The sequence below is a fragment of the Brachionichthys hirsutus genome, chromosome 1 (genome assembly GCF_040956055.1).
Source record: "Brachionichthys hirsutus isolate HB-005 chromosome 1, CSIRO-AGI_Bhir_v1, whole genome shotgun sequence".
Taxonomy (NCBI): domain Eukaryota; kingdom Metazoa; phylum Chordata; class Actinopteri; order Lophiiformes; family Brachionichthyidae; genus Brachionichthys; species Brachionichthys hirsutus.
In genome coordinates this window covers 16948586-16960647 of record NC_090897.1, presented here as the reverse complement: position 1 = coordinate 16960647, position 12062 = coordinate 16948586, and the positions used below count along the sequence as shown (strand labels likewise).

At 45.3% G+C, this 12062-nt stretch overlaps 1 protein-coding gene across 3 annotated transcripts; it reads right to left on the bottom strand.

Annotated features, from left to right (window-relative positions):
* Nucleotides 1-4705: 4705 nt before the first annotated feature.
* Nucleotides 4706-11892, bottom strand: zgc:162297 (uncharacterized protein LOC555865 homolog). 3 transcript variants are annotated; one of them, XM_068741369.1, is made up of 7 exons: nucleotides 11699-11892; nucleotides 11445-11545; nucleotides 11171-11253; nucleotides 10914-11094; nucleotides 7861-8011; nucleotides 5038-5165; nucleotides 4706-4939 (listed from the first exon to the last, which is right to left on the bottom strand). In XM_068741369.1, the coding sequence occupies exons 2-7, from the start codon at nucleotides 11515-11517 to the stop codon at nucleotides 4749-4751; spliced, it is 807 nt and encodes a 268-aa protein (XP_068597470.1). In that variant the 5' UTR covers nucleotides 11518-11545; nucleotides 11699-11892; the 3' UTR covers nucleotides 4706-4748. The 3 variants fall into 3 exon arrangements, with proteins under 3 accessions (XP_068597470.1, XP_068597462.1, XP_068597478.1); XM_068741361.1 differs by having other exon boundaries at nucleotides 11664-11768; XM_068741377.1 differs by having other exon boundaries at nucleotides 11445-11563; nucleotides 11664-11713.
* Between the last annotated feature and the right edge of the window lie 170 nt (nucleotides 11893-12062).

Here is a 12062-nt window from a genome sequence, read left to right as displayed (position 1 = left end):
TGGCGTCACGTGTTCCTCCACAGGCCTCCGCGGCCGGAACGTCTCTCTGTCCCCAGAAGGTCCTGGTCGGGACAGTCCGGTCAGTTCGGGGCCTTTTCAGGATTCTTTTTTTTAAATTATCAACTTTGCAATATTTTTCTGAAGGAGGGATTATTAAACTACAAGAAAATTACATCTAAAATTAATTTAAGTATTTAGTATTTATCTGTCAAGCTCAGGATATTGAATTCCAATAATTTTCAACAAATTCTTGGAATTCAACATCGTCCAAATGTCCACCCTGTTCTGGGACATTTTTATCTTTATTGATAAGTGATCTGAATGCATGGTTATTTTGCTTTTTACATTTTGGAAGACCTAAATGTCCCTTATTTGATCAGTAAAAGTCTTTAAAAAATATATTCATATTTTGCAATAAAAAGAAAGTGCAATGTTTTGAACTGATTTCAGTTTCTCAATTCATTCACAAAGACGAACAAAATATTATTACATTTTGGTTAATTAACGTAAAATACACAGCAGTAACAGGAAGGACAACATGTAACAGGATGGACACAGCAGTAACAGGATGGACACAGCAGTAACAGGGTGGACACAGCAGTAACAGGGTGGACAACATGTAACAGGATGGACAACATGTAACAGGGTGGACACAGCAGTAACAGGATGGACAACATGTAACAGGGTGGACAATATGTAACAGGGTGGACAATATGTAACAGGGTGGACACAGCAGTAACAGGGTGGACACAGCAGTAACAGGGTGGACAATATGTAACAGGGTGGACACAGCAGTAACAGGGTGGACAACATGTAACAGGGTGGACAACATGTAACAGGGTGGACAATATGTAACAGGGTGGACACAGCAGTAACAGGGTGGACAACATGTAACAGGGTGGACACAACATGTAACAGGGTGGACACAGCAGTAACAGGGTGGACATGGCAGTAATAGGGTGGACACTGCAGTAACAGGGTGGACACAGCAGCAACAGGATGGACACAGCAGTAACAGGGTGGACACAGCAGTAACAGGGTGGACACCGCAGTAACAGGGTGGACAACATGTAACAGGGTGGACAACATGTAACAGGGTGGACAATATGTAACAGGGTGGACACAGCAGTAACAGGGTGGACAACATGTAACAGGGTGGACACAGCAGTAACAGGGTGGACAACATGTAACAGGGTGGACAATATGTAACAGGGTGGACACAGCAGTAACAGGGTGGACACGGCAGTAATAGGGTGGACACAGCAGTAACAGGGTGGACAACATGTAACAGGGTGGACACAGCAGTAACAGGATGGACAACATGTAACAGGGTGGACACAGCAGTAACAGGGTGGACATCGCAGTAGCAGGGTGGACACAGCAGTAACAGGGTGGACAACGTGTAACAGGGTGGACACAGCAGTAACAGGGTGGACAACGTGTAACTAGAAAGACAATCAGAGACTGCAGACTCCGCCTCCAATAGACTATTTGATCTTGTGAGACAGTAAACAGGGCTTCCGGATCAGAGGGGCCAAACCTGCTCTAGCTTGCTGCTCCGGAACGTACTACAAGACTCCTTCTGGACTCTTTTTCCCATCATGTAGTTCTGGTCGGGCAAAGTACTTCTGGCAGGTAAGGTTATTGGTCAAATTATATTCCTCTTTTTAAATTTAATTATATATGTAAAGGGAAGGCGAAGGGCTGCTGCCGTCCCCCGTTAGGCTGGTTTTACTTTCATTAGTTCTTTACAGCCTTAGCTTGGCGGAGTTACCAATAAGCAGTCAGTCATCAGGGTCTGGGTCAGTCACGAAGAGCAAATAAAGAACCAAATGGACTGTGGGTGAAGACGTCTCACCCACGAGGCTTCTTCAGTCCATCTTGGCTGAGAGCTGAAACGTCCTCAACCAAACTTCAACGTCTGGTTCTCTTTGGCTCTTCTTGATTCACCTCGACTTGGAGGACTGAGAACCCACGGAGACTTTTCTCCCTCATAGTTTGGTTAGGATTTGTTTTGTTCTGGGTCCAGGCCCGTCAGTGAGGGGGCACCGCCCGTGGCCTCTGGCTGCCTGGGGAGTTCCTCTTTCCTGCAACGTTCACCGATCGGGAAGCTGACCCCCCCCCGTTCATCACAGTTACGTTTGCACCTACACAAGACCTACACCATCACAGTCTTGTGATGAAAATGGACAGACCCCCCCCCCCCCAGATTTCTGGGGGGGTCACGAGGGCGGGGTCAATACAGTCGGTATTGGATTATGTTTTAGTTGGAAGAGTGCAGAACTTTAAATGACCCATATGTTGATAAAATAGTTTTTCTATTTGTGTATTTATGTTAGAGTTATTGTTGTATTTTCATTGTCTCATTGTAGATTTTTAAGATGGATGTGACCACGAGTGTTTCTCTAGGTAGAGATCCCTTCGTCTCTAGGGGGTAGGGATCTATGTAAATACCTGAGACCCACCCACTTTCACCGTGTTAATAAAAAGGCCGCGAGGTTTCGGGGGGGGGGGTCTTTTGTCGCAGCCGCTGGGCGAGCAAGGTCCCTCCTTACCGGTAAAGTATCAAAGTTTGTCTGCCTGATTCATTTTGTGTGCGTTTAATTATTTCTTACACAGTGTGTCGGGGAATAACCCCGACATAAGTTGGTCCTTCGAAGTGCCGGCGCTCAATATAACCGACGTCTTCGAGCCGCGGTGAGGAAGCTGAACGTGCACGTGCTCCGACGGAGCGAATCTAAAGTCCGGTGGAGCAACTTCTTCACTGGCCAGCCTTCCTCTTTCGGTTCGCCGACGGGTGGTTTGACGAGGCCGAACAGCGATCCTACGCACATTTTAAAGAAGGTAAGACAAACTTGTGTTAAAGTACTGCAGCTGCTTTAACCCGCGCTGGTCGCGCAAATTAGGTTACGCGCGTGCGGGTTCACGTGTATGAGATTTCGCCGTGCTGGGCGCGTGCATGAATGGTTGCGCGCGTGCGGGTTCACGTGTATGGGTTTCGCGCACGCCGGTCGTGTGCATGAAAAGTTACGCGCAAGAAGGAATCATTATTACAATGTTTACCTTAAAAATAAGTGAGAACTAGTCTGGCCAGAGGGGGAGAGAGAGAGAGAGAGAGAGAGAGAGAGAGAGAGAGAGCGAGCGAGCGAGTAGCCACGTGGGGAGTGTGTCTGTGTTTTGAATGCGTATTGCGTGAATGAAGTCTGAGCATTATTGGTCATCTGGCTGACGGTCCGTTAACGGCTGAAGATCATTTTGGGTTGATATTGTTTTGGCTTATGAGGAATGTAGGTGGTTATCGATTGCATCGAAAACAATATTAGTTCTGAGCAAAGGCTCCGGTGAAAGGCTACCTTTGAAGCCTCATCTGGTCAGCTTGTTGTTCAGGAACTGGATATTGGTCCGTGAGAACTTTGTATTTTGATCAACCACACTCTGTATTTAGCATAATGGGGATTTGTAACGGGAAAAAGAAAAAAGAGCCTGTTGTTAGTGAGCAACAGATCCCAACAGGGGACAAAAAATATATGAAATATCGCTACCCAGATTCTTCTGAGAATGTAAACCCTTGGGAAGCAAATTATGGATTCACTGGTCATTTGAAAGTAGAACCATTGAGGGGGATGCATATCCACATGAGTCAGAACAGAAAATGAACCAGTGAAGGAGGAAGTTGAACGTTTACACCAGTTGTGGATTAAAGAGGAGATAGAAAGAATGCAGGAGTGGATTGTTGGTTGGTAAGAATTGATGCAGGAATGGAGAATGCAACAAAAGGAAAAGGTGAAGTATTTTGGCACGATTTGGATGGAGAGGTGGAGGAAGAACGTCGAAGAATAAGGAACAAGCAGACAACCAGTAAGTATGGGAGAAAGAACAAGGTAAGTGAAGCCAAGTGTTGGAACTGTAACCGAAGAGGACATTTTGCAAGATCATGCCATAAAAAGAAAAAAGAGGGAAAAATGTTTAACAGTTTTCAAAATGATGGAGAATGTTTCAGAAGCAGACAAAGACATGCCACATGGTGAATTGAAGATGGACGCTGCACAGAAACCTCATGCAGACAACAACTCCAAAATGGCGACCAGTTCTGCAGGCCTCGACTGGACATTCGTGCAAGGGGGGATATCTTTCCCAGTTGAAAATAGACATCTAGGAAGGTAGATTGTTTGTAAATAAATTATTTCTAGCAAAGAAGAAGGAAAAAGTGATGTTTTAGTAATTAAAGTACGAGAGGAAGTTTAATGATGGAGGAGATTTAAGAAGGATTGAGAAGGTCGCTTAGATGGAGGAGTGGAGAAGAACGTCAGAAGGAAGAAGCAGGAACCGGTGAGTATACGGAAAGTATTGAGAATGTGTGGAGGAACAGCTAAGTTGAGGAAAAGAAACCAGAATGTGGTGTGTGTTGGAAATGTAACATGTGAGAAATATGATGTGTAAAGATTGTTTTGAGCGTTTCAGAAGAGACAAAGAAGCAGCATGGAGAAACGGAATGCTGAGACCACATGGCAGCTCCAAGATGGAGACCAGGACAACAACAAAATGGAGACTTTAAGCAGAAAAAGTCTCTGTGAATTCCAAATTAGCATGACAGGACCATGTCTGTGCTGTGAGAGCGTAGCTAACTCTACGGCACAGACACAGTGCCTACAATAACCCCTACAATTTATAAATGTAATAATCTTGTTTTCTTCAGGGGTCGGTTTCATGTGTTTAATTTTCTAATGATGGGTTGATGAGGTGAAACCTCACTCTAGAAGGCCACGCCTCTTTCTCATGAACCTCATGACTTGCTCTGGGTCGAGCGGATTGGCCCAGTGACCCCCCTCCTTAAAATGAGAACCAATAATCATCCCGTTTGCGTCCAGGTAGTGCTCCATGTTGTCCCAGGTAACTCCAGAGCCCACGATCACTGGGATCCTCACGGACTCGGAGACGCCTGCGAGAGCAAGGAAACAGAGCGTGAATGCTGCTGCTGCTCAATGCTTGTTGTCACGGCGACACGGTGATACTGATGGTAGCGGGTTTCGACACTACCTCTGAGCTCCTGCGGATCGGCTTGGACTCCCGTGGCCTTCCCGGTGACGATGACTCCGTCAGAGAGGAAGAACTCGGCGGCTTGGGCCATCTCTTCAATGCTCAAGTCTGAGGTCAGCGAATGGGAGCTGGGAAGACGAGCAATAGAGAATCAATCAGAGAGCACAGACCTCCGCCAAGCAGCTCGCGCCCCTCCTAGTCCACTCAGTGATCTGGATCAGCACCAGGAGGTTCTAGATTGTTCTTGGTGTCTTGTTATACACCAACCGGAGGCTGACTTTAGACTTCCGTAGCCGGCCGTCTCTCGAGCTGCGCTCCTGACGGCGACTCAGCTAAAACCAACCCAAATACTACCAAGTGCTGTTGGGTGTGGGGCGGCACGGTGGTGGAGTGGTTAGCGCTGTCGCCTCGCAGCAAGAAGGGGGGGGGGTTTCTCCTGGTTCTCCTGTTTCCTCCAAAAACATGCACCTTAGTTCGATTGGCTACCCCAAATTGTCCGTGAGCTGGCCCCCGCCTGGCGCCCCCGCCTGGCCCCCCGCCTGGCGCCCCCGCCTGGCCCCCCCGCCTGGCGCCCCCGCCTGGCGCCCCCGCCTGGCGCCCCCGCCTGGCACCCCCGCCTGGCACCCCCAGCAAGCCGGGAGAGACTCCAGAAACTCCCGTGAGCGGAAAGAGCGGAGGAAAATGAGTGAATGAATGAAAACTGAATGAACGTGCAAAACAGCGAAGGAAACGCCACGCTCTCCCAGCATGCACTGCAAAAGAAAGAAAGAAGTAAAAAGACATGACGGACGACACTTTTTCGACCATGAAGGGAGTTTGGGCAGTAAAGTACCTCTTTAGAATGGCCTTATGAGTGAGAAGCGTCATGGAGCTGAACAGGTTGCTCGGCTCTCACCTGTAGGCGAGCTAGGCGATCGCCTAGGGCGCCACCTGCTGGAGGGGGCGCCACTCCAAGCCTCGAAAATATATATATAGATATATATATATATATAAATAAAAAAGAAAAGGAAAATAATAAACTAATAAACGTGTGTTAGAAAGCCCATATTATTAGTTTGGCGTTGCACGGCTCATAGACGCGTTTTCAGCCGATAATCGTTCGTTCTGACGTGAGTTGTCACACGTCCCATGTTCGTGAACACACCATGGTTCTCCGACGCCTTTGAATGCGTCATCTCCGTGTGCAGCGTCGAAGCTGGAACAGTTTCCCTCTCCAGACGACGGTAGAACGCCATTATACCGTGGCTTATCTGTCTTTACAGATACTCTCTACTTCTTTCTGTTCAGTGATGTGCGTACGTGCCAGAAGAACACAGCATAATAAATCGAGCTTTATTTGTGCCACGCAGTGCACACACAGTAAATCTGGTGGGAGCTGATGTGGCAAAAAGCTCTGCAGATGCCAGTGGTTACTTTGGCTACCTGCAGAAGCTTTTCACACTATTTTCTGCCTCCACTCAGAGATGGTCCATCTTAAAAACACATGTCCACACGACACTGAAATCCTGGTCAGATAGGTGGGAAAGTCGGATCAACAGTGTACAGGCTGTGAGATACCAGGCTGCAAAAGTCAGAGATGCACTTTAGGAAGTGAGAGACCACACCACAGATCCGGTGATAGAAATTGAGGCACAGTCTTTAGCTGTGAGGTTGCATCATTCCGTTTCTCTGTCTGTACTGTGATACGGGATGACATCCTGACAGAAATTCAGCATGTCAACAAGTTATTGCAGTCTGAGACAATGCAGACGGATGTTGCAGTTGATCTGAAGAAACCTGAAGCCTCTCTTACCAGCTACAGAGACACTGGATTTGCTTCTGCACAAGCATCTGCCAAAGAAATGTGTGAGGAGATGAATGTTGAAGCTGTTCTTAAGCAGGAGAGACTCAGAGACAGTTCTCCTACGAGGCTCCTGGTGAGGAACTGACTGAAGATTTCCTTTTTCAATATGGTGGTAGACGTCTGCATTGTGTCACTAAGGGAAAGATCACAGACAATGGGTGAAGTCGATAAAAGGTTCAGTGTGCTTGTCAACTTCCCTCAGCTGCCCAAGGAAGAGCTGGAAAAGCCGTGTGAGAGACTGAGCAGTGCCCTGAGCTGTGATGGGCAGTCCGACCTGGATGAACAGGAACTGGCACTGGAGCTGCAATCATTCCCAGATTTGCCAAAACCCAAAATGACCACCTTGGGACTTCTCAGTTTCATACAGGAGAAGAAACTGAAGGAGATTTATCCTAACGTGTGGCTGTGAGAATTGCTCTCACTATTCCAGCGACAGTTGCTGCTGCAGAGAGGAGCTTCTCCAAACTAAAGCTTATAAAAACTTACCTGAGATCCACGATGTCACAAGAGCGTCTCAATGGACTTGCTTTAATAAGCATAAATCATGAGCTTTCAAGACAGGTATCATTTGATGATACCATCGATGCCTTTGCTGCAAGGAAGTCCAGACGTGTAACATTTTAAATGTAAGCTATCATGACTAAATTATTTGCTATGTATCTGTTTTGCATTGTTTGTGTGGAAGCTGTCAGGACTTTTAATTTCCTCTTAATCTGAAAAGTATCCCTGTTTTATTTCTGTTTATTTATTTTATTTTATCTTATTATTATTTAATTATTATTTGTATTGTATAGCGTGTGCTAGTTGTTTTGAAGAATAATTAAACGTTTAAGGTCCGTCATATGGCTGTTGTTATTAATGTTTTATATATATTATGTTTGCCGTTATGGGGGGGGGGGGGGGGGGGCGCAAAATCATAATCTCGCCTAGGGCACCAAAATGGCTAGGGCCGGCTCTGCCTGCGCGTGCTCGGCTCTCACCTGTGCTTCTTCTTGACGTCGGTGAACACCTGTACGTGCTCGGCTCCGATCTGCTTGCGATACCGCAGTAACTCCCCAGCGCAGGCGTTCAGGAGGCCTTCGTCAGCCACGTGAGAAAAGACAAAGCCCTCGACTCTGATGAAGTCCAGACCTGCGAAGAAACGGAAAGATACGCCGACTCATGGTAGACAATACATTTAAACTAAATTACTGATTTAACACCACCGATGCAAAATGACAATGAATGACAATAAATTACATAATTTATTGTCATTCATTGTCATTTTGCATCGGTGGTGTTAAATCATTTTATTTTTCTAATGTTACTTTGCATCAATTGAGTAATTTAATATTAGTTTTATTTGTATTGTTATTTGTGGATGATTTATGTACGAAGGACTTTCAACGGAAACAAGACCGCAAGGGCTTTTTAGAAATGCTCCTCTTAGACAGGATGTGTGACTGTACTTGTACTGTAATACATGCTACTGTGTGACTGTACTTGTACTGTAATACATGCTACTGTATGGCTGTACTTGTACTATAATACATGCTACTGTGTGACTGTACTTGTACTGTAATACATGCTACTGTGTGACTGTACTTGTACTGTAATACATGCTACTGTATGGCTGTACTTGTACTATAATACATGCTACTGTGTGACTGTACTTGTACTGTAATACATGCTACTGTGTGACTGTACTTGTACTGTGATACATTCTACTGTTTGACTGTATTTGTACTGTAATACATGCTACTGTGTGACTGTACTTGTACTGTGATACATGCTACTGTGTGACTGTACTTGTACTGTAATACATTCTACTGTTTGACTGTACTTGTACTGTAATACATGCTACTGTGTGACTGTACTTGTACTGTAATACATGCTACTGTTTGACTGTACTTGTACTGTGATACATGCTACTGTGTGACTGTACTTGTACTGTAATACATGCTACTGTTTGACTGTACTTGTACTGTGATACATGCTACTGTGTGACTGTACTTGTACTGTAATACATTCTACTGTTTGACTGTACTTGTACTGTAATACATGCTACTGTGTGACTGTACTTGTACTGTAATACATTCTACTGTTTGACTGTACTTGTACTGTAATACATGCTACTGTGTGACTGTACTTGTACTGTAATACATACTACTGTGTGACTGTACTTGTACTGTAATACATGCTACTGTGTGACTGTACTTGTACTGTAATACATTCTACTGTGTGACTGTTCTTGTACTGTAATACATGCTACTGTGTGACTGTACTTGTACTGTAACACATTCTACTGTTTGACTGTGCTTGTACTGTAATACATGCTACTGTGTGACTGTACTTGTACTGTAACACATGCTACTGTGTGACTGTACTTGTACTGTAATACATTCTACTGTTTGACTGTACTTGTACTGTAATACATGCTACTGTTTGACTGTACTTGTACTGTAATACATTCTACTGTGTGACTGTACTTGTACTGTAATAATACATTCTACTGTGTGACTGCGCTTGTACTGTAATACATGCTACTGTGTGACTGCACTTGTACTGTAATATATGCTACTGTTTGACTGTACTTGTACTGTAATACATGCTACTGTGTGACTGTACTTGTACTGTAATACATTCTACTGTGTGACTGTACTTGTACTGTAATACATGCTACTGTGTGACTGTACTTGTACTGTAATACATTCTACTGTGTGACTGTTCTTGTACTGTAATACATGCTACTGTTTGACTGTACTTGTACTGTAATACATTCTACTGTTTGACTGTGCTTGTACTGTAATACATGCTACTGTGTGACTGTACTTGTACTGTAACACATGGTACTGTGTGACTGTACTTGTACTGTAATACATTCTACTGTTTGACTGTACTTGTACTGTAATACATGCTACTGTTTGACTGTACTTGTACTGTAATAATACATTCTACTGTGTGACTGCGCTTGTACTGTAATACATGCTACTGTGTGACTGCACTTGTACTGTAATATATGCTACTGTGTGACTGTACTTGTACTGTAATACATGCTACTGTTTGACTGTACTTGTACTGTAATACATGCTACTGTTTGACTGTACTTGTACTGTAATACATTCTACTGTGTGACTGCACTTGTACTGTAATACATGCTACTGTGTGACTGTACTTGTACTGTAATACATGCTACTGTTTGACTGTACTTGTACTGTAATACATGCTACTGTGTGACTGTACTTGTACTGTAATACATGCTACTGTGTGACTGTTCTTGTACTGTAATACATTCTACTGTTTGACTGTTCTTGTACTGTAATACATTCTACTGTTTGACTGTACTTGTACTGTAATACATGCTACTGTGTGACTGTACTTGTACTGTAATACATTCTACTGTTTGACTGTGCTTGTACTGTAATACATTCTACTGTTTGACTGTACTTGTACTGTAATACATGCTACTGTGTGACTGTACTTGTACTGTAATACATGCTACTGTGTGACTGTACTTGTACTGTAATACATTCTACTGTTTGACTGTTCTTGTACTGTAATACATTCTACTGTTTGACTGTACTTGTACTGTAATACATGCTACTGTGTGACTGTACTTGTACTGTAATACATTCTACTGTTTGACTGTGCTTGTACTGTAATACATGCTACTGTGTGACTGTACTTGTACTGTAATACATTCTACTGTGTGACTGTACTTGTACTGTAATACATTCTACTGTGTGACTGTACTTGTACTGTAATACATGCTACTGTGTGACTGTACTTGTACTGTAATACATGCTACTGTGTGACTGTACTTGTACTGTAATACATTCTACTGTGTGACTGTACTTGTACTGTAATACATGCTACTGTGTGACTGTACTTGTACTGTAATACATTCTACTGTGTGACTGTACTTGTACTGTAATACATTCTACTGTGTGACTGTACTTGTACTGTAATACATGCTACTGTGTGACTGTACTTGTACTGTAATACATTCTACTGTTTGACTGTACTTGTACTGGGGGTCGTGATGAGGATGGACCTGAAGCCAGAGCGACGGCCATCGCCGGCTGGTTGCCGGCCGGCAGGATCTGCACGCCGAGCGGCAGGGCGGGGCAGACGCTCCTCACCGCCGCGCACACGGCCGCCATGCAGGAAACCACCTCGGGCCCCACGGAGGACGAGTACGGGACGTCGTGCATGTTCTCAACGATCACGCCATCCTGAGGGAGACGTTCACAGGCCACGCTCAGGCAGGCAGCGAGCCAGGAAGAGGTCAAAGGTGAAGCACAAACGTACGACCCCTGCATCGCGGTAGACGGCTGCCTCCCGGCACGCTTCCTCCGTGATGTCAGACATGCTCATGTGACCCAAGGGCGTGCCTGAGAAAGGGAAGACACTCGGGTACAAGCGGCAAAGCAAATATCCCAGAGTTCACCTGTGTCCCGCTCCCGCCGAGAGGTCACGCTAGAGGTCACCGAAACGCTTCACAAAGGAAGACTTTCATGAATGTTTCATCGTTAGTCATTTCACACCGATTGATTAGGAAAGATTGGATGACACCTGCACTCACCTGGCAAGGCTTTCACGTGAACCATCCCAATGACGGCGGACTTCAGGCGCCCGAAAAGCTCCACAAACTTCATTCTGCTGCAATCTCCTCAGCTCACGTGACTGGGTCAAAGGTCAATTCTAGTTAGTCAAACAACAAACCCTAAATAATAAATCTCATCAAGCCACACAATATAAAACGCTAGTTTACTGTACAATACAGCATGCATGCAAAACGCACTCGAAAGTACACGAACGTGTTCCTGGATACACTACCGTAGTAGATCTCGGTGGAAATGGGCGCAGCGCCGAGACGAGCCTCCGCAGGCTAACGCGGTTAGCTTGTTTTTGCTAAATAACAGAAGCGCCCGGAGTGACAGCGGAACTACGTCATCACGTCGTTACAGCGAGGTCCCGGTCGGCTGAACTTTGGCCTTCGTCTCGAGGAGGACGGCTTTGTTTACATCTGACAGACGAGCCACGCGGTGCCTGCGGACTTCCTCTCCAGAAGCCCCGCCCCCTGCAGCTGTCACCCACCGCGGCCACGCCTCCCGGATATAAAAGTTTTATTTATCTTCATTTCCCTCTCGCTCAGTACAAACCGTTTCCACCGAGCAGGCGTCCGACGCGCACGCGCCTT